Source organism: Tyto alba, unplaced genomic scaffold, assembly GCF_018691265.1.
Source record: "Tyto alba isolate M040663 unplaced genomic scaffold, T.alba_DEE_v4.0 Super-Scaffold_12, whole genome shotgun sequence".
NCBI classification, from domain to species: Eukaryota; Metazoa; Chordata; class Aves; order Strigiformes; family Tytonidae; genus Tyto; species Tyto alba.
Genome location: NW_024881274.1, coordinates 393,202 through 421,115, shown reverse-complemented (window position 1 = coordinate 421,115; position 27,914 = coordinate 393,202). Strand labels below are relative to the sequence as shown.

The following is a 27,914-nucleotide window of genomic DNA, read 5'->3' as shown; positions in this document are numbered from 1 at the left end:
AGTCAAGTAAACAGTAACAGCCAATGGTAGTATAACTGCTTAGGATAATGATGGTCATATGATTTCTTTTGTATATACACAATATTTATTAATTCTTTTGGCATCAAACATCTCATGTTTATATGCTAGCATTCCATGGAAATTGTGGTGACATTGGCAATATTGACAAGGTGGAGCAGTCAAAGCCCTCAGGCTGCAAAACATTAATCCTAGATGATGACTACTATTATGCAATATGATAATTACTCAGTCCTTCTTTTAAACAATTGTTTGTTTCTTTGTTTTTTACCTTGGGAGAGGGTAGTAGGAAAATAAATTCAGCGCCTTTGCAGTTTGAAAGTTACTCTGAGCTAAGATGTTGCTGTGCATTCCCTTGTCACCAGGTCTCCAGGAAGCAAAGACAGACATCTCAATGGCTACCAAGGTATGCTCTTTCTACCCTGGGTTTCCCCTCTATTTCCTAATCCCAGTTCTGGCTGCTTCATTGTCCACATTATATGACACTTGTGTTTTGATTTTTTTTTTACTGGATGTAATTTTATGTGCTTCATGATAATGTTGCTCTGCAAAGTATTTGTAAGGACTAACTTAAATTTTTTGAGACTTCCTCTCTAGACGATAGCTAAAGGGGAGCCTCAAGAATGTGAATCAGAACAAGGGTAGGATTTATCTCACCTAACTTTAAATATCTGCATTAATGATTTCTACATATGAGATAGCTGTGAATGCATTTCATAGTGGGGTTAAACAGGAAGCTCTGGGGTGTCTGAAATATGGTTTAGGATTGTGACTCTAGAAGTGCTTCTTGCTCTCCACTGAACTTTAAGGACACTCAAGGGACTGTGGGTTTCAGGCTGAAGTTGAAGTTGAAGTGAGATGAATGCTGCCACAGGCATATACAAACCTAGGAAAGTTCTATTTCTTTAAGCTACTGTGAACATTAGATCAAGTTAGACATGTGTTCTTAACTGAAGAATACACCGCTGGCTCAAGGAAATCAACTGGTGAATTTCACTGAATTTGATAAATCGCTTCAACAAGAAAAAATATTTCAGATCTGCTGTTACTACTGTGTAAAAAATGATAACAAGTTAAACAAAGTTTCTTTTTTGAAAATGGACTATTTTGTTCAGTGAGAAGTTTGAGGACATTTTAATTTGGAAGAACTGAAATGTTTGACTGTGTTCTTTCCTTTTCACTTTGTCTATTAGGTTCATAAATGCTGCCTCTTTCATCCTGTTTTTAGAGCGTAATACAAAAATGAGTTCCCTGATCTTCTTTACAATGATGTTAGGTATTGACTCAGAGCGAACACTGGCTAGTCTGTAGAAAGCTGGATTGTCTGTAAGGATCCCATATATTGATTTTCTTGCAGTGAGAAGTATACTTACTCTGAATGTGTTTCACTTTGTATGACAGGATGACAGTGAAGTCCGTCTGTCTCATGATCTCTCAGAAGGTGAGATAAAAGCCACTCAGAAGAGAAGAGAAAAAGTACTTATGTGTCTGAAAAACCTTGGGATTCATTGTGAGCAGGTAAGCACTGACAGTCCTATCAAGGAAAGAAGGATAACGCTCCAGTGATGTGAACGTCACACAGAGTGACATCTGAAGTGAGGTCCAGTCCCTAGGAAGCAACATCTGTCATCACAAGTTCTCCAGTGCAGGCTTTCTGTCCACTGCTGGGAAAAGAATTCAGGCTGAGAATTTCCAAGGAGACAAAAGGGAGCAGGACGCTGAATTTAGCTGCTGTTAGCCACTTCATGGAAAGCAGGGCCTCGGCACATGTAACACTACTTGGGAAGACAAATGCCATAACCAAAAAACATCCCCACTTCTTTCTTTCCCTAAGCTTTTACTGCTGAGCATAATGTTATATGGTATGTAATATCCCCTTAGTCAGTTTGACTAAGGGGGTCAGCTGTTCCATCGCAACGGTGCCCTCTCCCAACCTCCTGCCTACCACATGCCTACTTACTGGGGGTGGAGTGCAGAGTGGGAAAGAGAAAGAGCCTTGGTGTTGTGGGAGACTGTTCAGCAAGTCAAAATATTGGTGTGTTATCAATACCTTTTTAGCCACAAATCCAAATCACAGTACCAAATGGGCTGCTGTGAAGGAAGTTAACTCTGTTCCAGCCAGATCTAGTACAATACATTTCTTGAGAAATTTCGGCGTCTGGGTGTAATATTTCTACCTTACTGTTTTGGGAGAGAAAAAAAAAAGTTCTCGGTGACAAAAAGAGAATAGAGGTGACATCTAGAGAAATACAATGAGTACTGCTCAAGGTTTATTTATATTTTGAAGCTACAGCACAGAAACATAGCCACAACAAATTTCAGTACCTGGAAGACAAGTGATAGCACAATACAAAGGAGAACCCGTTCTGTGACTGTAATGTAAAGGAAAAAGGAAAGTAGGGGGAAAGAGGCAGGTTATGGAATGTGTCTCAAAGCAAGGAAGCAGGTAAGGTGAGACTTTATCCCTGTCCATTTGTTAAGTCTTTGCTCTAAAAGAATGGTGGTTTCTGTCTTCCATTCCCCAGAATAATGTGCCTAATATTGTTGTTCTGGGATCAGGCGGAGGCTTGCGTGCCTTGATAGCCCTGCTAGGAACCTTGGTCGAGCTGAAGAAAAATAATCTCTTGGATGCTGTCATGTATCTGTGCGGGGTGTCAGGATCCACTTGGTAGGTACCTGTTGTCTGGTGTGACTGTAGATGTTTTTCCTGCTACATATATTCAGTATCAATTTGACACTTTCATCACTGTTCAGAACTCTTGGGCTCCCAACAGATGAACTGTGTGGTAGGTGAGATATTTGCCTGTACACTAGTGGGAGGCACAGGGAATATTCATGACATTAACTACAGCCCAGCGAGATTGATCTTTCATCTCCAGAGAGGAAGAAATTAGTGCTTCTCAATGGTAATTCAAATAAAGACTTCACTTGACCACCCAGTCTTACCTTCTGGAAGTGATAATTCCCCCTGTTCACAGGCCATGAGGACCACCCAGGAAAGCTTCTAGGTAACATCCTACTCAGAAGGACAAGGACTTATTTAGGGGAAATGGTATATTTAAGAGGGGCACATGCCACTAAGCTACATCTCTCAAGCGTATGGGAATGAGTCAGGTGCCTAAATGTAAAAATATAGTGCCATTTCAGGTATTTTACCAGCCCACTACCAGTTTAGAAGATCACTGGGTCTCCTGCATATACTGCATCAAATCTACCATCAAATCTGTGGTGATGTGACTCATCCTTGTGGCAGATTAAATGGCGTTACATATGTATGGTTATGGTCTTGAATGTTTATACCTCATTTACTTTTTAAGGCTTACCTTATATACAATGAAAAGAAATGATATGCAGGAACATGAGCCATTTTACATTAAGGCGCATGTGCAGCATGTCAATCACATGCCAGGATTGCTCACTAAGCTGAAATGACTGTGAAGGGAGTCTAGCTTATAGGTCCCATACAGACATCTGCCCTGTGGGGATAGAACTCTGTCCGAGTCTAGCAATTCTCAATTTAGTCTTCATTATGTGTATCTGTATGTGACATACACACCTCTCCTTCCATTTCACTTAAGGGGTTAGGATTATGCTCTCTAAAGACAGACAGACTTCCAACAGCAGTTCAGAAGCCCCAGGAGGAAATCCTCACTGCTTTTCAGCAACTGGCTCGAGAGGACACAGATCTTCCACAGATCATGTGTTATTGTCTTTCAAAGGAGGGTGGAAGTCTTGGGCACTGTAGACTACCTAAACTGTCACTGTCCATGATTAGGTACCATATATGGTGTCTGCAGTGATCCAGAACAGCTGCTTCCTTGCACAGAACACGCTGCTCTAGATGAAGAAGGCAATGTTGTACACCTTAATTTATTTCTAATTTAGGCTGTAGAGATGGTCTTGGAACAGAGTGAGCCTTTACATCTCTGCAGGTAGCTAGCATGAGCTGAGAACTGTAAGTTTAGTAGGAGATGATGTCACTCTGCAAGTGTACCAGCTTTATTGGTCCTAATAATAGACAAAAAACATTCATGAGTCTCTAGTGCAAAATGATGACATGGTGTAAATAATTCTACATGTTTAAATTTGTTCCAAGTTGGATTATCCATGTCTTGGCAGATTTCACATCTTTCCCACAAACGCTGTCTGCAAAATCTTAATTCCTGCAGCAATTTACCCTTAATATATGGCACGCACCCTGCCAATATCTAGCTTCAGGTCATCTAACTAACTAAATTATAGTATCAGTATGCAGCTGGGAAGTAAGTGATCAGGGAATAATGACGCCTTTCTATGATGTAAAATGCCTTGCTTTTGTAGAAGCCTGGGTCGTCTTCCTTCTCCCACACATTTCCTGTGTCTGCAGGCAGATTTAAACAAAAAACAAGCAAAAAAAAAAAAAAAAAAACCCACTCATTTTCCTCTATGCTAGAGATAGGACTCTTCTTTTTCTTCAAAGGTGCATGTCACTCCTGTATGAAGATAGAAAATGGTCAGAAAATTTAATGTCCTTGGAAAAGGAACTGTGTAAAAACCTCAGCAATTTGTCCTGGCATATTACAAAAGCAAAAGAATCCTTGGCAGAGTCATCAAAAGACGAACATTACTCACTCACTGACTTCTGGGCCTCCTGTTTTGTATACAAAATACTGCAGCAGGTAAGAAGTTAACTGCAAACACCTTGGGAGTGTTTTGGAGGTCTCAGAGTAATTGCAACTAAATTTGACCTTGGTGGGTGTTTTTTTGAGGAGCTGTATAAATTGAAGCAATATTTTAGAGCATGATATCGTATCTCTATATGTGGAAAGGTAGAATCAGTTAATGTGACTCCTTGGTTAATCCAGTCTTTTAAATGGGGGTGTCCTCAGTGCTATAGTAGAGAGGAGGGGCATTTTATATTCCTTCAGAAGTTCATACTTCTCTTCCAGTTTGATGAGAATGAGCTGGCTGATCACAGGGAGGCCTCAGAGACTGGAATAAACCCTTACCCGATTTATGCAGCAGTAGATAAAGAAGCACTGAAGGAAAAAGATGGAAACTTGCCAGGTAAAATATGAGCCTCTAGTCTAACTGTATCTTAAATACCATGCATTATGTTACTTCAACTCAATGGCAGGCATCAACTCACTGACATCCAGTTGCAGTTTGTCAACCTGTAACTTTGTTTATAGATAATGGAGAAAAATGTGTATTCGCAGGGGCTGAATCACATTCTGTAAAAGTGCCATTTATGATAGGATAAGGTGAGGCATTCCTAGGATGGAATGGGCTAAATAGATTATATGAAATATCAGTGAAATAGATCTTCAAAATGTAGAAGCTTCAACATAGGCATTTAGTGCCATCACAGATCTTCTTGGCCTCCTGATTTTTCAGCAGGGTACAGATCTCTTGTAAATGCTTTATCACATCCATCAACCCTATATGTGGAGCTATAGAATAATCCATTGCTTCTAAAACTGAACTAGTCAACTATATCCTTTTTCACTAGTTAGGGAAGAGGCCTTTGTATGGAGAAGTTTTCTTTCAAGCAACTACTTTTACTTTGTCCCATTAAACTGACTTTTCCCTCACTGTAATTTAAAACTCTGACTGTCTCTCCTACTGCTCCTTGCATAGAGCACAGGTCATCTCTTTCCACTTACCAATGGTAGGCTCTGATTTAAGGTGATGAGATTTGATTTATAAAGGACAAGCTGAACTGGAATTGTGATAATCCTGGAAGGTCTGAGTGAGAAATGGGAACTTCATTCTTGAAAGGAAATATGATCGGGGAAGGGATTATGAAATGAAGAGTAGATGGCTTTGAAGTTTAGGCAGGTGGGTGTGGGATAGTAGTCACAACCAACAAAAAGTTTCACCATTTTTATCAGATTTTATTTTCCATACCTGTTAAAAAAATTGACCTCTCTCTGGAGCAAACAAGTCTTCATTCAGTCATCCACACAGAGGACCACGGTTCCATTTGAGATGCCTTACCATACTCTGCCTGCTTCACCAACCTTTCTAAAGTGTTATTTCAGCCCTGTGCTATAACTGTCAGCCCTATGCAGATGACTCAGTTCACCATATGTCCTTAGGTACCATGGGTTCCTAGTTACGTAACTGTGGCCTCTTGAATCAATCAAAGTCTCTTCTCTTCATTGACTCTAAAGAATGTTAGGGCAGGCAGACTCTGTCACCTCTGCATGAGCATCAAGAGGTCTTTGAGATATCTAACACATCTGAGATCTGCACAGAGCTATACAATGACACATGATGTGTAGGAGACCAAGACCTTTCTGATGTGGCAGCTGGAGGCCAGGGTAGGAAGGATAACAAGAGCATATCAAAGAGCATATCAAAGAGCATGTTTTTGACTTAGTTTGTTCCCCTTATGTCAATTCATCCATGTCAGTTAATATTGGGTGATTTTAGAAAGGAAGAGAAAAACAATTAAAATGCTACTTTGGGACAGTGAGGTCAGCTATGCTTTTTTTTTTTTTTATTGAGTGGCAAAACTGTTTGATTTTTCTCAGAGACCTGGTTTGAATTCACTCCACATGAAGTTGGATATACTGCCTTGGGTGCTTTTGTGAGTACCAAACACTTTGGGAGTGAATTTGAGAATGGTAAGCTGAAGAAAAAGGGGAAGAAGAAACACATTTGTTACATGCAAGGTGAATCTTCCTAATTCTGCTTTGTAGAAAAAAAAATACTGGTTTAGCTATTCTGTATCTTTCTGTAACTAGCAGGAATGTATCTATTATTCCATGAATGCATGCATGATAGTATATGAATTCTGGAGAGCAGTTTGTCTCACTTTACACATTCAAACCAGAACATCTGAATGCCTCTCTACACTCCACTGTCACACTGAACAATTTTCTGTGGTTGTTATGGGAAGTTAGAGACCTACACTGCAGATTACTGGTGTTAACATTATATTTAGTCCCAACCTGGTTGTCTAAATGTTCTATAATCTCAGCATGTTCACTTTACAGGGAGAGATGCTTCCCAAATTAGAGACATCCTACTGTGAGAACTGGTAGCTCCTATTTTACTGTTGTGTTTCACTCTGTCTCAGGCCAGGTCCAAAATTCTTTTATCCCCTACCTAAGTGGTATAGCTGCAAATCTCATCTCACTTGTCTGTGACACAACTAAACATAGCTGGCATCCTTAAACACATCTTGTGTTTAATGACTTCATGCCCTAGTCTCCTCAAAAACACATCCTTGACATCATGCTACAGGCAAAAAGAAAAAGAAAAAAAAAAAAAAAAAAAAGGCACACCTCTAGTTCTTACTATTTAATTCACTCAGAAGGAAAAGCAAATAAACACAACATATCCATGAAGAGTACTTACTCCTCTAGGCTCATGTGTGAGGCTGGCCCAGGGAAGTGTTCAACCAAGAGTTCTGCAGTGAGAGAACCCAATATTTTCCATGGGATTCTGACCTTAAGTATCATAAAAAGCTGGTCCACAAAAATGTGTAGACCTAACAGGAAGAAGAGGGAGTAAATAGTATCAGGAAGTGTATAATCATTTCAGTAGACAGAAAGGGAAGACTAGGCAAGGAGATTTGATTTAGACATCTGTCTTGCAGATTTTGAAAGTTAAGTAAAAGAAGTGTACTGCTGAAAAGCAAACTTGGATTGGAATCTTAGACTATTATAAAGCAAGCACTTTAATCACATTTTTTCTTTTTGGTTCAGGCTTATGGGGGAGTGCTCTTGGAAACATGGAAGAAAATCTAAAGTTTATACGAGGTACTCCATTTTTTCTGTTGCCAGTATGATCAAATCAGTTGTTGAGCCTGCTGAAATTGAGCACATGCTTTACATTACTTTCAAGGAATTCCTGCAGTCCTCTAGTTCCAAACAGAAATACAGCTATGCCTAACAGAAGCTCCACTGGTATTCCATTTGTCATCATCAGAGATGACAAGACAGAGATTGTCCAGATCTTATCCCAGACTGTTCAGGTTGAAGAGTCAAAATTCCAATTGTATCAAAGTGGGAGCACTCTTTGGATATCCAATTGGGAAGTGGAGACTCTCAATTGCAAAAGCCGGAAGCTGGTGACTTCTGGCACCAGAAGGAAGGCTCCTGCTCCACCTGAAGATTTGCAATTATGGAATACATTTAGTATGCTCAGAAAAGATGAGGGACTGCAAGCATGAGGGTCTGAGAGCTCTGTCAAATGAAGCATGAGTCACATGAACCAATAGAATGAAGTGCTGAGTTATAGGAAGGAGAGACTCCATGCTGCAGTGGACAGACAGCCCCCTCTGCCAATCTGATCTCTGGTCTAGGGGGATTTGCTGCTTGTTGAGGTCTTGGATCTGGGAGACCTTGTGGAGAGATACCCATTGCCTGTGTGTGCCTCAGGTTATCACCCCACACTGCTCTTCATCAAGGGCACTAAGGAAACTGCCAAGTGAGACCTGAAGTGTCAAGCATGCCTACATCTGGTGAGGGATGTGAAGGGCAACAAGAAGGGCTTCCATAGGCATATCATGAGCAAAAGGAAGACTAGATAAAATGTGGGCCTGCTGCTGAGTGTGTTAGGAGTCCTGGTGACAAAGGAAATGGAGAAGGCTGAGGTACTAAGTGCCAACTTTGCCTCACTCTTCACTGTTTCATCTGGCCTTCAGGAATCCTTCAGTGGGAAATTCTGGAGCAAGGAAGTCCCTTATCCTTGGGAACATGTAAAGAAATTGCATCAAGTTAAGGAACATGTAAACAAATTGGACATATGCAAGTCCATGGGACCTAATGGGATACTCCCACAATTTCTGGTGGAGCTGGCTAACGTCATTGCAAGGCCACTCTCAATCACCTTTGAAAATTCACAGCAATAGAGGGGGGTTTCTGATGACTGGAAGAAATATGCCATTCATGTCTTCAGAAAGAGCAGAAGGAGGATCTGGAAAGTCTTAGGTCAGCCAGCCACACCTCAGTCCCTAGGAAGAAGATTGAGCAAATCCTTGTGGAAGGCCTTTCCAAACACATTAAGGATAAAAAGCCAATGAGGACTAGTCAGCATGGATTTATGAAGGGCAAATCACACTTAGCCCACATGAAAGCCTTCTATGATGAGATGACTGTCTCTGTAGATGAGCAGAGAGCATCAGATGCTGTTTACTGTGCTCTCAGTAAGGCTTTGGACACTGTCTCCAATCACAACCTCATGGATAAACAGGAATTATGGCCTAAGTGGATAGTGGGCTGGATTGAAAACTGTCTGAATTTATGGGCCAAGAGAGTTGTGTTCAGTGGTATGAAATTCAGCTGGTAGCCAGGCACTAGTGGTATATTACAGGACTGAATTCTAGGACTGATGTCTTTAACATCATCATTAACAACACAGATATTGGGGCCAAGTTCACTCTCAGTAAGTTTACAGATAATACAAAACTGGGAGGACTGGTTGAGTAATCCAGAGAAGTCTTTACAGGCTGGAGAAATGGACCAACAGGAACCTCATGAAGTTCAACAAAGGGAAATGCAAAGTCCTGCATGTGGAAAGGAATAACCCCAGGCACCAGGACAGGCTGCAGACTGATCAGTTGGAAAGCAGCTTTTCAGTCAAGACCTGGAGGTCCTGGTGAACGCCAGGTTGAAGATGAGCCATCAGTGGTCCCTTGTGGCGAAGAAGGCTAGTAGTACCCTGGGATGCCTCAGGTCAAGGAAGGTGATCATTCCCTTCTACTCAGCACTGGCCATGCCACACCTGGAATACTGTGTCCAGTTCTGGGTTCCCCAGCATGAGAAAGATGTGGACCTAATTGAGGGAGTCCAGAAAGGGGCCACAAAGATGATTCAGGGACTTTCATATGAGCATCTTTCATATGAAGGGAGACTGAGAGAGATGGGACCGCTCAGCCTGGAGAAGAGAAGCCTCAGGGGGATCCTGCCAATTTGTATAAATACCTGATGAGAGGATTCAAAGAAGATGGAATCAGGTGCTTCTCAGTAATATCTACTGAAAGGACAACAGGCATTGAACAAAACTTCAAATACTAGAAATTCAATTTAAACATAGGAAAAAACATTTTTACTGTGAGGATGGTTGAACACTGGGACAGATTTCCCAGGGAGACTCTGGAGTCTGCATTCTTGGAGATATTTAAAAACCCATCTGGATATGGCCTGAGCAACTTGGTGTAACTAACCCTGCTTTGAGCACAGGAGGTGGATTAGATGATCTCCACTGGTCCCTTCCAACCTCAACTGAATTTCTCTGAAAATGACAAAATAAAGCACTGATTCTTGCATGTCATTTTAGACATTTACAACATTGTTATGAATGAGTTGCTCACCTTAAGGTCTCTTCATGAGTGAGAAAGAACTACACAGGTGCTCTTCATATATACATTTAGATGTCTGCCTCAAGATGTGATGAACCATTGTCTAGAAATTCCTCTCCACTGAATATAAGTCTATGGCAGAATGAGTGAGGACTGTTGAAGTCCAACTTTGGTTAGGTGAATCTTTGACAGTACCACAGGGGAAAGTTTAAATATTCACATCAGTGAATGTGCACTGATCTTCTTCACATTATATTCCTTGTGATGTGGAAGCATCAGAGAGATTATCTTAAACTCCAAGGCAGGGGGGCTATAAAGACTGCTGAGGGAATAATTGAGGTGACTGAGATGCCATCAGGTATCTGAGGCATCGAACACAGAGGTATGAGTGATGAACAGAACCAGCGGGTGATTAGTACTCTTCTAGAGTGTCAGCCACAAAGCAGGTGAGAGCCTCCAAGAAATCTGAAATGTCATTGTACATCTGTGTTTAGGTGCATGGCTAGCTTTCCTGATGTCTTTCATTGGTGGACAATGACTATTTTATCGGGACAAGTATTCTTATTTTAATTGTATTAAATTAATTTTATTTATTTATAATTAATTTAAATTTATATTTTAATTTTATTTACTTTTATTTCTTCTAAGATAGTCTCACCTTATTCCTACAAAGAAGAGCTTTCTTGTCTGAAGGCATATTGTCGTATGGACTTGGTGGGTTATTATGCTTCTTTGTTGCTGTTTGTTTGCTTGTTTGTTTTTGTCTATTATTACTTTTTAAATTTAACATTCTTTTTTTGCTTGCCCCATGTTTTCTTTAGGGGACTAATAGGAATATAAGCCAGGCACAAGGAAATCCAGGCCTCTTTATCTCTCATATACATAATGATTTGTGAGATCTTGAATATGTAACTAAAATAACCACCCTGACATTTTAGAGGGATTCATTTGTGTCAGATGCACTTTACTAATGGGCTTCTGGGAAGCTGGTGTTACTGTACTCTTGTATAGCTGCGGTAGCCAGGGAGAACAAATGAAGCTTGCATCACACAGATTCAAGGCTTACACTCACATTCAGGTCCAAACCTCCTGCTTGTCCACACTGCCTGTGAGTTAGTGCTCGCTCTAGATTGCAGTACACCAACTGACACTTCCACCTGGGAAACTTGGGGACAGCAGGGTTGGGGGAGCCACTGAAAGAGCAGATCTGGCTCACCCTCACATCTGCTGCTATAGGCAGTCTGTATGTCAGTGTCTGTGGCTCTTCTCAGGTGAGCACTTAGAACAAAAATTTAGACCTAAAAATCCAGATCAGGAATAGCTCAGCTCCAGTTCCTGAAATAAGTACAAGTCAGCACATATGTTCTTACAAACATAAATTTAACAGAAGGTAAATCATATTGTGCTAATCACCATTGATGGTTGACTATAGAATTCAAGGAAAGGAAAGTAAATTATAATATGGCACCTTTCATGGACCTGTTATTCTGTTCTTTTTCTCCTTTTGCAAAATTCAGATTTCCCATAGAAAATTTTTTTTTTTTTTTTTTTTTTTTTTTTAATTTTATTTCTTCTTCCATATTAAAATGTCCACCTGGAAAATTTAATTTTAATGACTGTGAAACACAGAATATATTCCCGCAATATTGTCTTGGTAATACTGAAACAAATCACATCAGGCTTCATTCAAATCATCATTACATTTCTTATTCCTTTGTGTATTTACATATTTACTTGTTTCTTTTTAAATTCAAATGAAAATTAAGTATCTGAGGCATATTAGGAAATCCTTATTTACTCCAAACTATATTTCTGCTCCTCCTCCTGCTACTTTGTTTCATGGAACTTTTCTTCCAAGCTGAACACAAAGGCCATCTGAATCCTGGTACGGCTGTGCAGCTGTTCAGATGTGAATGCTCAGTGTTTGGTGTTTTTATTGTCACCAGAGATAAATACTCCCTTAGGCACATGGTTCCTCTCACCAGATTAAAGCACTTCCTTAGGATAAGAGGAATGAAGTTGGTCTTTCTACAGATTCCATCAAATGCAAGGACATTTTCATTAATTCACCTGTTAGTTACTGTCTAATCAGGTGTTTGGTAAGATAAATTCCACTCTTATGTATCTTTTATCTTATCTTTCTTAGAGAGTATTTCAGATACCTTCATGGCTTATCAGCCTGCTCTTCTTCTACTAGACCTTCAGCTCTGTACTGTAAGTGAGAGTGACCCTAAAGAAGTCTTCGAGAAATTGTTGACTCTACTGTCAGGCAAGTGAATGATGCTGAGGTTTCTAAGGACTTGAATTCTCAGTAAAATGGTTTTACAAATGCTGATTCATTTGTTGTGCATTGTCCTGGTTTGGACTTCCGGGATTGTGATTGCCTGGTATTTCGAGATCGCTAGCCAGGAACGGGCTGGGTATTTTTCAGTAGTTGGTGAGCTATTACATTGTACATTGCCTGTTTATATTTTCTATTGCTGTAATTGTTCTCATTTTACTACCATTATTAAACTGCTTCTATCCCAGCCTCTGAGTCTCCCTTTACCCCTCCAATTCCCTCCCCCATTCCCAGATTGAGGGGGGGAAGGGTGGGTGATCAGCTGCAGGGTGGTTGACTGCCGACCAGGCTCAAACCACTACATGCATTCTCATATTTTCCTTTTCACCTTTTCTCTCCTTTTAAAAAGTTACGGGAAAAAGTTCATCCTACCAAATGTGTGTTGAAATGCTAAATGTTTGGTCAATGAAAACGAAGGAGGAAAGAATGGAGAGCTGTGCTGCACTGAGCAAAGAGATAGAAAAGGAATTTGTAGGCAAGTATTTTACATAAATGCTTATCATAATGATGATGCCCTCTATCCCAGATAGAAATTCCCACATGCGTTTGTAGTAAAAAGTTGCCCTGTAGGTTGCCATCTACCTGTTTCTTTAAGGTGATTGGGTTTTGTGCTTTTTCTCCACTTGGTCTTCCTCAGTGTATCTTGGAGAAGAAAGTAGTCTAGGAAGACTGTTCCGATCATCCCATGAATACTTTCCAGGCAAGTTTATGTCATTTTTAGTATATTTTATTACTCTCTGTATTGTATGTGCTTTGAAAAATTCCAGCTTTGGATCGCTGTGAGCTTGAATTCCAGTATAAATCTTAGGTACAGCCACTGTAGGAAGATCTGGTAAAAACCATATGGCAGAATATGTGCCAGTGATGGTATCATCCAGGGACTGGATTCCAATATTCACAAAACTTTCAGGTGTCATGAAAGCACTTAGAATTTGCCAACATAAGTAAATAGAATAAGAGACCTAATCCCGAACAGTCACTGTCTTCCATCAATCTTTGCTCCTAACTGAGCCTGTGTTGTCAGCAAGAATTCTCAGATGTGTCAAACTGGTGAAGAATCGGATCTCAGCAGCTGCAGGTAGTGGATTACTGAGTGGATTGCTGTTGGACACCTAGGGTCCCTGACCTCAAGTGTTGTATGGATCTCCCAACACTAGAGAAATTTTGAAATAAAAAGTCATGAACCAAGACATCCTAAAGCAAAACTGGGTTTTCTTTAACAGGCAATTTCATTCTTACTGTATTTTTTTTTTGGTCAGCTAATCAGCAGTTTTGTCCTTTTATTTAAGCTGAAGCTTGTTTTCAACTAATTGAACTCATTTAGCTTATATCTGCAATATTTAACCAACTTGGTTGTGGGTGAAATGAGGATTATTTGGATTTGTATCAAAGAGAGCAGGAAGAGGACTAAGCATGACACAAATAAATTGCAAAGTAAAATTTCACACTGAAATATATATTTACAATTTTAAGATGGTACATTACCTGTTTAGATCTAGGGCTCTGCTAGTTCCATTGGCCTTAGTGTTGGGTCAATTTTTGGCCAGTTTCTTCTCAAATGGACTGACTGGTACTCTGAGAATAAGCGTGGGCATTGCAGACAGATCTTTTTTCTCTCCAATGCCTGTTCCAAGCAGTGTGTTCACAGATAAGGCCTGGATTGTGTTTGTCTGTGCAATACAGTCCTCCAAACCCTTTCACTGGGCTGATCTTCTGATGTTCTCTCACATGATCTCTGGATGCTCTCATGGCTTTCAGCTAATATCCCCTACCTCCTACAGGTCATTCTACTGGTCTTTAGCATGGTGCTTACTTTATTCAGGGTAGTTTCTTCTGGAAAGCAGATGAAGAGAAATAACCATCCCTCTGAACAACAAGGATGCTGTAACAGGCTCAGAAAAGATCAGGCCTCCCTCTTGTACAACACTGGTGTAACCAGACCCTATGAGCCTCAAGCATGGTGAATGTGCCAGCTGGCGTAGGGCTCAAGTCCTGTGTCGTTCGTGCTTCTAGTGGCTTATTCAAATCTCTTCCAGCTGTACTAAGATTCCGTTACTTAATGTTAATTATTTGAACTAGTGGAAAGCATGGTTCTTTCTCTTCTGAAGCACTCAGGCCTTGGCCCTCAGGCTGTCTGTACACTATCTGCACATATTTCTTCTATCACCATGCATCTCCCCCAGATTTTGTTGTGCCAGTTGAAAAGTGAAGTTCTCTAGATTCAACTATATTCTGAATTTATTGTTTCTTCCTAGGTTCCGTGCGGGATGTCATTACGGTAGTGTTTAAAACAATCCAATGTGCGCTGACCTGGAAATGGGGAACAACTAATAACTTCCTTTACAACTGCCGTAAGAAAACCCCATGAAATCATGACTTGTTTATATTCAGAAAATACAGGGTGGTTGTGCTATCCAACTAGATTTATGGGGCAGAATGCATGGGGTTTAGCAGAACATTTTTTGTGTGATGTTAAACCAAGAAAACTGTCTTTGCTACTTACCTTCTACAATCAGCGAGTTAGCTTTCCTTTCCAGGATCCACCCTCTCTTAACAGCATCCCATTATGGACAGCATGTTATTTGACAGAATTATTTCACACTGCTCAGATCCAAATCTGCAGCATCACTGAAGATACATAAGCTCAGTTCTGTCACGTAAACACAGGCATCCAGTGTCACACACACTGCCCTTGCATACAAGGGACAACAGCATTAAGTTGGAAGACACAAAATATAGGTCTGTGAGACACCTAATGCCCTTTTGGAGGAGAATCTGAAGGACACAAGAAGTAACCTAAGGAGTTGGAACTGGACAGCTAAGTTTATGAAATTGAGTTGTGTTCCTTATGTGCGAGCAGTAACATTGATCTCTAGATTCCATTGCCTGCCCTAACTGAATGTTCACTTATGATAATGGAAGCTTTGGCACTGAGTGCATAAGTAGAAACCTGCATTTAGACAACTGCAGTTAGGTGTCATGATCCAGCATGAGCTGGATCATGCATGAATTTTTCTGTCAAAGATCTTCTTGTCTTAAAACTATAGGTACATAGTTCTAGGGGTGTGATCTCTTGACCTTCAAAAAGCCCTTCAGGAATCCTGGTCTGCAACTGACCACAGTCAGAGAGAGAGGTAGGTCAGAGGGATGTGGATTTCTCTTGTCAGAATATAGCTGGACATCTGGCTGCGCAGGAGAGGCAAGGAGAGGTAGGTTTCAATAAATTTTTGGGGTGCATCATCAGTGAAGACCAACGGACTCCTTTGGGGCTGGCCATGTATACATATGTATTTATGAAATCTCATTGCTTTTTTTTTTTTTTTTCATTTGATTAGCTTACAGTCAACCCTCTTACCTGATCAAAACCAAAACAATCTCTTTGATTGATGCTGGCCTGGCAATAAATTCTGCTTATCCTCTGGTCCTTCGAGCACAACGGCGAACAGATCTGATCATTTCCTTTGATTTCAGCTCTGGAGATCCTTTTGAGGTACATGTGTGGCTATGGCTTTGGAGAACTTCCTTTGGGGTCATTGGGTTGGGGACTGCAGAAATACATTACAATCATTGTCAAAGCAATTTTCAAGGAAATGTCTGGACAGCTTCTGACATGTTGGTAAGCTGATCATCACAATGTTTGGGCTTCTTTTCTAGGCAGTTTTCAGAAACACTTGTAAAACATAAACCATTTTGTCTGTCTTGTTCATGGGTATTGTATGGTAACCTACCAAGGTAATCAAGCTGCCAGGCTATCAAGGGTGCATCAGGGAGAAAGCTCACAAATTTCTTATTCTTCCTTTTTACCTTAGGGCTAATTAGAATTTTTCTGCCTGTAAGTGATATTACTCCTTCCTTAAGGTCAGCTGATGAGATTCATCAAAGAGAACCTCATCCTGGTGATCAGGATGAGGAAACATGGTGTTGACATTGAATTCTTCCAGATTGTTAGGGCAATTAGGTGGGGGAAGGACTATATACAAAACAATCACCTTGCTGTAGTTTCTGTTTCTTCCAAAGCTAGTGTTTGATTTGGATTTTCTTTTGGAGGTTGATTCAAGTTGATGAAGTTTAGTGTCTCATAAGAATTTAAAATGTGCTGGAATATCTCAAACAGCTGCTTCTCTGGGTATTTTCAGTGTGGTTACTTTAGGTACAGTGGAGACAATGGCATTGAGAGGCTCTGGCTCCATTAGGCATCTTACAATAGTCATTGAAGATAGATTAACTGATCTCTTCAAGTGCCCATTTCCATTCGACTACAGATAAGATTGTCAGGGAGCAGCAAGGGCCAGCTCCTCCCTACAGGACAGGGACGTAGGTTTGAAAACATGGCCAGCAGGGCAGGGGCCTCACTAGCCAGGGCCCAGCCCTGCAGCACCTGAGGGAGACAAGCAGGTCAGGGCTGAGGTTGGCAGACAGAGTCAGTTGGGAGGCAGACAGGGAGTCCAGATTATCAGGCATGGCCATGGTGAAAAGACAGGTCCAGGGTCAAGCTGGGAAGTCAGTCCATGGGTCAGGGTGTGGATCAATGGAGTCCATAGCCAGGCACTTATGTGCCTGAGCTGAATAGTGCTACTTGTACAGCACCAGTGAGGCCCCTGGGCCAATGGCAAGAGCACACATGGAGGCCCCAGGACCATGAAGGCCTACTAGTGCATTCAGGATCCTGACAGTAGATTTCCATCCCAGCAAAGTGTGTCCTCATGCTTGGGAGGTCTGGGTTCAGAAGGGCCTTGCTGTAGAGTGATTTCATTGTTATGGTTGTCAGTGGGCTATTTCAGGGAACACAGAGAGAAGGCATAGACTGGCAACTGGGAAGGGAATGTGGCATGAGAGATTTGGGATTGGATATGGATGTTCAGGCCATGGTCCAGGATGGATTTAGAGTGAAGAGGGTGGGGCAGTGGGTTCTCTGAGCTGCCTCTGGAAGGACATGAGAAAGGACATAGCTCAGGAGCCTTGGAATGGGTAGGAGGTTGGCAGTGTGGTGCGATAAGACCCCAGGGCCAGTATCAGCCTTCAAGAGGAGTTCTAGTGGCAAGGTCCTGCACATGTGTTGGCCAGGCTCCATGGTGCTTGGCACAGGGCTCAGGAATGCCTGAGATAACGGCCAAAGGCAAGCTGCTCCTCAGGGAAGGGGAGCCAGGAGTGGTAATAGGCCAGTCAGAGCAGAGCCTTGCCAACCAGTGCCCAGTTTCACAGCATCCATGCAAGTCAAACAAGGCAGGCTGGGAGATGACAGTCAGGCTCAACCAAAGGTTGGAATCATCAGGCAAGTTTGCTGCGATGAGGCAGGTCCAAGGTCAATTTGGAAAGTCAGTATGGATCAGGACTGGTGGCAGGTAAGGATGAGGTCTGCAGAGGATAACCAGTCTAGTGACCACTGGTCAGGTCCATAGTGATGACACCATTACAAGGTCAAGCTGGCAAGTCAGACTTTGGGTCAGGGACCAGATAAAGAGGTCTAAGGCTCAAGCATGACTGTGGCTAAACAGGAGACCAGTGAACCTAGGACATAGCTCGTGTAGGGGTTGAAGACAAAAGTCTGAGTTTAAATGGAGTTCATGGGCCCATGGGAAGGATCTGGTCCTTACCAACTCACACCTCAACAAGAATAAAAGAAAAGGAGCTTGGAAAATACAATTCTCCAGGGAAGAAGAGCAAAACTCTTACTAGGGACGAGAGAACCCCCTACCAGATGGCAGGAAACTTTTTGACAGACAGTATTTAAAGCAAAATACCTCCTTGGCCTTTGAGGGAATCTCATAACAGAATCTGTAAGAATTTTGCTCAGTTTCCCTTTGTGTAAGCTTTTTCTAATATATTCCATCTCCTTTCTCCTTTTATAAACAAATTTCATTACAATCGAGTGTAAATGTGCAATGTAGTTTCTGTAATTGCTTCCATTTAAACATATATGCCTAGGGGATTAATCTGGAGAGCTTGAGTGAAAAAAAAAAAAACTTGATAGGCTTTCAAAACATTATTTTTATTTCATATCATTCCAGGAAGATGTTGTGAGATGTTGTTGTGGTTTGGGCCTGATCGGCAACCAACCACCGCAGCTAATCACCCTCCCTTCCCCCTCCCCACCTGGGAATGGGGGAGGGATTAGAGGGGTGAAGGGAGACTTGCAGGCTGAGATAAGAACAGTTTAATAATGGCAATAAAATGAGAACAATAACGATGATGGGGGAAAACAAAAAGAAATATATAAACAGGCAATGTACAGCGTAATTGCTCACCACCCGCTAACCAATATCCAGCCCGTTCCCGGCTAGCAACCCCGAGATACCAAGATCCCACAATCGCAATCCCGGAAGCGAGAGAGCTCCTTCCCAACCACCCCTCCTTTATATAGTGAGCATGACGTTCCATGATATGGAATATTGCATTGCCCAGTTAGGGTCAGGTGCTGTGGCCGTGCTCCCTCCCTGCTCCCTGTGCCCTTGCGCATGGGAAGAACATGGGGAGTCAAAGAGTCCTTGAAGTCTCAGTAGCAGCTGAAAACATCAGTGTGCTATCAGCATTATTCTCATACCAAACCCAAAGCTAAATCCAAAACACAGCACTCATCTAGTCCCTGAAAAGGAATATTAACTCTATTTCAGCCCAAACTAAGACAGATGTTTGATTGTCTTTTGTGACTATAAGAGTCATCCTGTCTTTACTTACAATTCCACCTTTTACCAGAAGTGATTAAGGAAAAGGGATAAATCTGTGGAATCTAAGTCCTGGGGCAATTTGGTGAGGTGCAAGAAATAACAAGGTGTCAGTAAGTGCCTGTCTGTGGGAGAAGCCAGTAGTTTTCTTAGTGCCTAAGGCCCCATCTTTGTGAAGTGCATTCTTTGTGGAGGAGTTGTTGGAATGAATTGTGTAAGATTACATTTTCTCTGGGAGGCTTACATAAAGTGGCTGCTGTTCACATCCCTTGTGCCATCTAGAGTAGAATATAACAAATCCATTCAGAGAAGAGTGAAAAAGACTCAAAGATTATTTCTTCTCCTCAATTGCTAAAGAGTTGGAAGTAATATTTCTCAGGGAGACCACAGAAGATCTCAGTTTGTGCAAGCTCCCAACACAATGCCTACCCCAATCAATGCTTTCATGCAAAATCAAGCCAACGTTAAAGCTGATTTGTGCCTCGAATCAAGTGGGTCATTGTCTCCTTTCGATGGTCAGATCCACATATGCAACACATAGGGAGTTTTCAATTTTGTTAGAGTGGTAGAGCAACAGGAGGGGTTGCTTTGGAAAGTAAAATTTGTTCTGAAAGTTTGTGAACCTGGCGATGTCTTCAGATTGTTTTATAGATACCAAATCCCTTTAATTTTGACATCTTTCAGCATCAGCTACATTGCCTTTCTGGGTGTAGCTGTAGTTTATTGAACAAAGATTCTTACTAGAAGTGACCCCAAAAGTGAGTGCTTGATTTTCATTTATATTCTAGACTTAGTCTGTTCCTCAGAGAGTGCCTGAGGAAAATATAGACTTTTAAAGATATTATACATTACAATTAAGTATTGTCTAATAAACTAACCATCATTATTTTGCAACAAATAATTTTATTACTGGAGATAATAATGATTTATTCCAGGAGTTCAAACACAAGAAACAAACTAAAAAATGCATACAATTTCTCTGAGTCTCAGACTATCAAGAAAACAGCTACATACTGCCAGGAAAACAATATTCCATTTCCCAAGATAGAGGATCAGAAAATGGATGAGAACAACCCTTCTGACTGCTATATCTTCCGAGGAGACAAGTCATGCCCTACAGTCATGCACTTTCCACTCTTCAACAACATGAATTGTTCTGGTAACAAATACTCTATGCAACTTTGACTCTGTATATTTGCATTTCATATTCTCAACTTCCAGTGCCACACATTTCAGAGTCCTTCTTTACTCAGCGCTGCTGCTGTGAATGGACACTGAAAAAAAGGAACCATGCAGGATTTACATATAATGAATGGATAGAAGCTTCCACAGGCATTACTATACTCACTCTCTCAGATGTATATCCTGAACTATAAGGATTTGACACTCTTCTTGGCTTGTTCTGTAAATCAGTGTAGTTAAATTGTGTTCCTCCTACTAAAAAGGAGTTGGGGAGTCATCACATTTAGAACACAGAGTATCCAATTCTAGGATATTTACCGCTGCTTCCCTTTGTAGTTATTGGTGAGGGACAGGCAGGTCCAGAGAGAGATTTATCCCCCTCTCTCAGACAACTGATGAAAAAGTTGATGAAAGAGTTGATGAAAGAGACACCTCCAGACTCTGAGTGATATCCTCCTCTCTCTTCACTGGCTGCAGCAGGATCTTAATGTGATAAAGAACTTCTATGTGAAACTTGCAGATCATCAGGCATTAATGTTTTCCTTGAGTCCATGGTTTTCTTGAATGATCATCTAGTTTTCTGTTTGTCATTTACTTACATATTTCATCTACTTTTTTTTTTTTTTCCCTAGATAAAATAGAAGAATACAGAAAAAGATTTCCTACCTTTCACATGTTCTTCCCAGAGGGAGACATCAAAGATCTCCTTGAGAAAGCAAGGTTGAATGTATCCAACAATATTGGGAAGATTCTGGATGAGATAAAATGTCTTGTGTCTTCCTTTCATCCAAAGGAGTTCTGAGTGCAAGGGTTTTTTTTTTCCTTTAGTACAAGACAATGAGTTTATGAATCACTATAAATGGTATACTTTACCCCACTGCAATTTTCATTTAAACCATTTGGTGATAGTCTTCATACTGTGCTCTGGACAACTGCAATGTAGATTTCTCCATCTCAGCTACCTCTCTAAGTTCCTCTATAGTACAAAGAACCAAAGAGATGCTCTTAGAGAGTGAATCATTTGGCACATTTTAAAAATGTTTGTGAGAATAAGATGGCCTGAGTTTCTGAAGGGCTGAAGAGGCTTCTTTTAAAGTTGGATTAGATGAAGGTATTGGTGTTCATAAAGAAATTCTAAAAATAATAAAGCTAAACATAATGAAAAGGAAAAAAAAAGACTGAAGGAGAAAGAAAGAGGGAGTCTTTCCACAGAAGAATAGTTAAGCAGGAAGCAGGACAGATGATAAAGAATTAGACAGATAAGTACTAAATAAACACATTAAAAGGGAAAAAAGAACCTCTATAATTTTTGCTCTTGACAATGGAAGATGAATAATGGAGGAACCATGAAAGAGATGAAGAAAAATCTGGTGGCCAGAGACTTACACACAATGCTGGTAAAACTGGACTGTGTCTGAACAAGGGAAGGATATCTGTCTGTATGAACCAAATGTGAACTAATACTAGGCTCTGGCTGGCTCATGATACTGTCTTTGTTAACTTCTTTCTTTTTCTGTATTTCTTACTTGTTAATTTTTCTGGGGTTTTTTTCTGTGTATCTTAATTAAACCTGTTTATTAAATATATGAGCTATATCTTGTTACTAATGGCAGCCATATTTGGCTTTGTCCCACAGTGTGCTGTATAATCCTAGACAAAAAATGTGTCTATAATAACCTAGCATTGAACACGTATACCTGTAATATTAAACAACAACAACAAAAAACAAACAAACAAAAAAAAACCCCACCCAACCAAACAAACAAAAAACCCCAGCTTCCTCTGAGCTATTCTGGAATTCTTTAACTTGGAAGTGTTTTCTTATATTCAGACTGAATTAAAACACAGGAAATCCAATGTAAACACAGGAAAGCACTTCCTGTTTTTACTGTAATGCTGGTCAGACACTGGAACAGGTCACCAAGAGAAGCTATGGAGCCTCCTCCGTATCTGTGGAGGTATTCAATCCCACTTGGACAAGGTCCTGGGCAACCTTTCTGAGCTGACCTTGTGTACTGCTTTTGTCCAGGAGACATTTAATTTTCTTCATAGTAGCTTGCACGGTGATGCTGTGGTTTTGTGACCGGAACAGTGTTGATAACAGAACAGTGGTTTAATTATCACTGAACAGTGCTTGCACAGTGTCAAAAATTCCTTATTTCGCTTTGCTTGTGTGCTCAAATTTTGTTTTACCCATTAAGCTGTCTTTATCTCAATCCATGAGTTTTTGCACTTTTACCCTTCTGATTCTCCCCCCCATTCCACTAGTGGGGGAAGTCAGTGAGTATTGTGTGGTGCTTAGCTGCCTACTGGGGTCAACCCACAAAAATTCTTTTTGGTTCCCAGGGTTGAGCTCAAAGGGTTAAAGATAATGTTGGATTTGATTCAGTGTGCTAGACCAAATTCATATCTCTTACAGTTGTTCAGCAATTAATTGGCAGGCTCCTGTGCATGCCACGGGGCTTGCATGACTTAATGTATATTAGAAGCTAGTGCTTGCTAGTGGATTCTTTTGCTGGTAGCTGTACTGTTTATCTTCTTACTCTGCTGTGCCTGGGAACATTTTGCTAACAGCAATGGCTGTGCACCTGGAATGATAAATAGCCAGGACATTGATGCTGTTCCTGTGCTGCTGTACTGGACAGGCTGAAACTCCAGTGTGAACTTCAGTCAAAGGGACTGTGACCTATGGCTAAGTTCACATTGGTGCAAGTACACGTTGAAGCATCTGTGACCATGCATAAGTCTGTGCCAGAGCAAGTACGCCTCAAAGCCTTAGTGGCTGTGGGTAAGTGCAAGCTGCAGCAGGTATGCCCCTGAAGATAATGTGACCCATGTAAAAGGCCACACCTTAGGTACACCCCTAAGGGACTGTGTTCTGTGGATAAGCCCATACAAGAGCAGGGGCAAGGGGAGGAGTTCACTGCAGTGTTAAACCCTGTGGCCTGGTCCAAAGAGAACAGTGGTAGAGTGCGGAGCCGCGGACGAACGACACGCCGAGACGGGTTCAGTGTGGGAGATAGAGCATCAATCAATGTGTGTCTTTATTGGTCCAGGGTACATATATTTATACAGACAATGCTAATTATTATGCCTACTAGTCACTAGCTGATTGGCTTAAGCTCTAAAGGTCGTATTCGCACGGTCCACCTACTTGCAGTTAGCTTACAGCACAAGCTTCTCATAACACTAAGTTTCTCATGCTACTACTTCTGATTCCTATTGACTTGTTTTTGATACACAACAGTACCATAACACAATGTTTCTCAGACCACCGTTACCATAACACTAGGTTTCTCAGACCACTATTCCTAATTCCCCTTAACCTGTTTTCGACACACCACGGTACACAGGGCTGAAGCGTCCTTGACATTCCTCCTGTATCAGCAGCTGCGAGCAGCTGCAGGCAAACCCTAGTGAGGCCCAGCATCAGCAGCTAGAGCAGGCTCTGATCATACAATTGCTCGGTGGGCTCAGGACCCTTGTCTCTGATCCATTCTCCAACAATTCCCCCTTTTTCTTTTTGTATGAGCAGAGCCTGTGCTAACGTTCGTTCAAAGATTTTCTTAATACATGTCAAGGCACAACTCAGGCATGCAGGCTTACAATCTATTGGCTAAAGGCACGGGACCCTTGTCTCTGAGCCATTCTCCAACAATTCCCCCTTTTTCTTTTTGTAGGAGCAGAACCTGCCCTAACATTCGTTCAAAGATTTTCTTAATACATGAGAAGGCACAACTTAGGCATGCAGGCTTACAATCTATTGGCTAAAGGCACTTATCACGCACCCGAAGTGCTGTGATAGGTCTGCATCGTTAGCACGCGTGAACAAACTAAATCTACTTTGTGGTTAGTGTATCCAGGCATTCAAACAGGGAGGAAGCACTAGATTGACTTCCTCCTTCTTGCCCTTCCAGGTGATCTCAAGGGCAGGATTACCACGTGGCAGTTTTCTGATCAGAGACCCAGCCTGGATTGTCCAAACCCTGTAGGATCAGTGCATAACCCTGATCCCCCCCCAAAAAATTCCTACCAGGTTTTCCCCCTTTTTCTTTTTTGGACAATCCAGACTCCTTTTAACGTTTGAATCATAGCATTCATAAAGCATTTCCACACAGACCCCAATACCATCATGACAATCATAATGACAATCAGCATTACCAGTCCATGCATCAACAAAGCTTTCAGCCACCCAGTAATTTCCAAGTTTTGTAGATTTGCAACCATCATCAGTCCATTTTCCAAATTCCCAAGTCTCGTAACCAGTCTGTCAGTCCATGTTCCAATCTTATGCAGTCTTATGTAACAAGAAAACCATCCTTACAGTTTTAAAAGTGTCAGCAATTGTAACAACAGAGTATGCAATACAGAATGTTGTACAGGTTTCACCATGCTATGTTCTAAACATTGCAATGAACCCACAACATACAATGAATCTGATACTACATGAACAAGTTCTTGATACCAGTGTTGATGTTGAAACACCCAAATGACAGTTCAGAGTTCTAAAGTTCGTAAGGAGTCTCCAGACGCCCCGAGGAGAATCTTGTGATCTTGAGTTCCCAGGTGTCCCCCATTCGTTGTCACTACCGGGCAGGCCAACGCTCCAGCAGCATGCCAGTCCCCTTCTAACAAGGCATCACGAATCACCCCACTCCATCGGGACTGAGCTAAAATCGGAGCTGGTTCTGGTAAGGGTGACGGGAGTGGGTGTGGGGGGGGCTGCCGGCAGTGCTTCCTTTTCTTGTAATTGTAAATGCAGAGTTCTGTTCTGTAGCTCAACTTCTGTAATTTTCTTTCAAGTTCTCGGACTCTGTCCCTGTCCCTTACCGGTGTGTGACCCTGTTGCTTTAATTCGGACAGAGCCGCCGTTTTTCTCTCCGACTCTCACGCTGACGCGCTGTCAGGGGTGGAACCATCCGAAGGCGGGGGGGTGGGCAGAGTTTATGGTGGCACACCGCTCCCCCCTGTTCCCCCCGCGCCACCTGATTTCTCTGCGGCTTTTTGCGCGGTGGAGCAAACAGGAACACTTGGTGACATTCCCTTAATAGAGTGGAGCTGCTGATTAACCCCGAAGAAAGTGGCTAATCGTGACGGACGGTTGGTTTCGGCAGGGACCGGTGGAGATGGTACAGCGCCGACAGCCGCCATGGCAGCAGCAGCTACTTTCTTTTCTGCTGGCATCTCCCTCAGGGCTTTTACGATCATTCGCCAGACCACCCCTTGCTGTCGTGCTTCACTGCCTTTATTGCCTCCAGTGATAGTCTCGTCCCACAATAAATCACCTACTTCGCGCCACTCCTGTTGGCTAAATATTAGCGAGGGGCCATTGTCCCTCTACCCCTCCGCCTCCGAGGTAGGGGGGGGTGGGGGCATGACTGTAAAGATACTGGGGGGGGGCTGGCCTCCGGACTTTCCCTATTCACATTAACTGTAACTGGCCCTCCTGTTGATGGTACAGGAATGCGATCACTGTCAAAAAGCATAGATCCGGATGCCTCACTATCTGGGGTAACAGTGGAACTTTCCCCCCCCAACTTTGCAGTTGCCACAGCTGCAAGGTTCTTTTCAAGCTGATACCGCCCACTATTATTCACCACCTCCCGCCATGGTTTCATCATTTTCCTTGCAGCTTTATCGTCATCAATTACCATATCCCACAAAACATCACCTAATCGTCTCCACTCCTCGACATCAAAAAGAGAATTAGGATCTTGAAAACATCCTTTGACCCGTCCTAATGCTACTAAACCCGCGAGTGATTTTATGCAGTCCACTCCCCGCTTTTCTAAAAAGCGCTGTAATAAATCCAGGGCTACCTCCTGTTCCATCTCGTCAACCTGGTGCTCCTTGGTTAAGGCACCTCCGGTCCTGTGCTCCCTGGATAAGGCACAGTACCGTTACTGCCGACCCACCCCCGATTAAGGCACCGTCGGCCCTTTGCTCCCTGCTGAAGGCAAAAAAAATACTCCCGCCGGCCTGTGCTCCCTGTTTAAGGCACTAAAAATACTCCCGCCGGCCTGTGCTCCCTGTTTAAGGCACTAAAAATACTCCCGCTGGCCTGTGCTCCCTGTTTAAGGCACTAAAAATACTCCCGCCGGCCTGTGCTCCCTGTTTAAGTCACTAAAAATACGCCCGCCGGCCTGTGCTCCCTGTTCAAGGCACGAAAAAATTACCCCCTTACTTTGATATATTGCTGATGCTCCGTGACTAAGGCACCAGTTGCAGCTCTTGCCAGCAGCCCTTGCGGAGAGCGACCCTCTATCTCGGTTCAGGTCCTCGGAACGACCTGTCGGAGGCCCACTGTCCGATCGTTCTTGATTCGGCTAGGCGCTGCTGTCTCTGATGTTTCCCCGCGTTTGTTTCTGCCGCCGCTGTATGCAGCACCTTTCCGCGTCAGCTTCCGTCGCCCCTCTGCGTCAGTTCCGGCGCCTCCCCACATCCGCCCCCGGGGCCACCCTGCACTCGCCTCCAGTGCCCCCTCGTGTCCGCCCCCAGGGCTGCTCAGCGTCCGCCTGTGGCGTCCCTTCGTGTCCGCCCCCAGGGCTGCCGCAGTCGGCTCCTTACCACGTCAGTTCTGGCGCCTTTCTGCTTCCGCTCGCGGGGCCACTCACTTCCGGTCTCGGGTCCGGTCTGCCTCCACTCTTGGGGCCGCTCCACCTTCGCTCTCGGGGCCGGTCCAGCCGGCTTCTCTCTGCATACTCCCCCGGGGCTGCTGGGGCCGGTGCCTCTCCATCTCAGCTCGTGGACCCTGAGCGCTGCTGTATTTGGTGTTTCTCTGGGTCTGTTCTCAAATTCCTCGGTCGTTGCTGTTTTCTCTGGGTCCGCCGCTCCGTCTGTGTTATTCTTCTATGCAGGTCCCTGTTCGGGCGCCATCTTGCGGAGCCGCGGACGAACGACATGCCGAGACAGGTTCAGTGTGGGAGATAGAGCATCAATCAATGTGTGTCTTTATTGGTCCAGGGTACATATATTTATACAGACAATGCTAATTATTATGCCTACTAGTCACTAGCTGATTGGCTTAAGCTCTAAAGGTCGTATTCGCACGGTCCACCTATTTGCAGTTAGCTTACAGCACAAGCTTCTCATAACACTAAGTTTCTCATGCTACTATTTCTGATTCCTGTTGACTTGTTTTTGATACACAACAGTACCGTAACACAATGTTTCTCAGACCACCGTTATCATAACACTAGGTTTCTCAGACCACTATTCCTAATTCCCCTTAACCTGTTTTCGACACACCACGGTACACAGGGCTGAAGCGTCCTTGACATTCTTGATGTATCAGCAGCTGCGAGCAGCTGCAGGCAAACCCTAGTGAGGCCCAGCATCAGCAGCTAGAGCAGGCTCTGATCATACAGTTGCTCGGTGGGCTCAGGACCCTTGTCTCTGAGCCATTCTCCAACAGTAG

General features: G+C 42.6%; 1 protein-coding gene across 1 annotated transcript; it reads left to right on the top strand.

Moving 5' to 3' along the window:
* The first annotated feature begins 355 nt into the window (after positions 1–355).
* PLA2G4C (phospholipase A2 group IVC) lies at positions 356–22,151 on the top strand. The gene is made up of 11 exons (XM_032987381.1): positions 356–424; positions 1,420–1,536; positions 2,544–2,686; positions 4,478–4,676; positions 4,947–5,064; positions 6,537–6,677; positions 7,716–7,769; positions 14,909–15,004; positions 15,989–16,143; positions 20,306–20,474; positions 21,130–22,151. The coding sequence occupies exons 1-11, from the start codon at positions 356–358 to the stop codon at positions 21,297–21,299; spliced, it is 1,431 nt and encodes a 476-aa protein (XP_032843272.1). The 3' UTR covers positions 21,300–22,151.
* The last annotated feature ends 5,763 nt before the right edge of the window (positions 22,152–27,914 follow it).

Coding starts and splice junctions, on each gene's coding strand:
- PLA2G4C (XM_032987381.1), top strand. CDS start 356: ATGTTGCTGTGCATTCCCTTGTCACCAGGTCTCCAGGAAGCAAAGACA. Junction 1,537..2,543: donor TTGGGATTCATTGTGAGCAG/GTAAGCACTGAC, acceptor TCCATTCCCCAG/AATAATGTGCCTAATATTGT. Junction 6,678..7,715: donor ACACATTTGTTACATGCAAG/GTGAATCTTCCT, acceptor TTTTTGGTTCAG/GCTTATGGGGGAGTGCTCTT.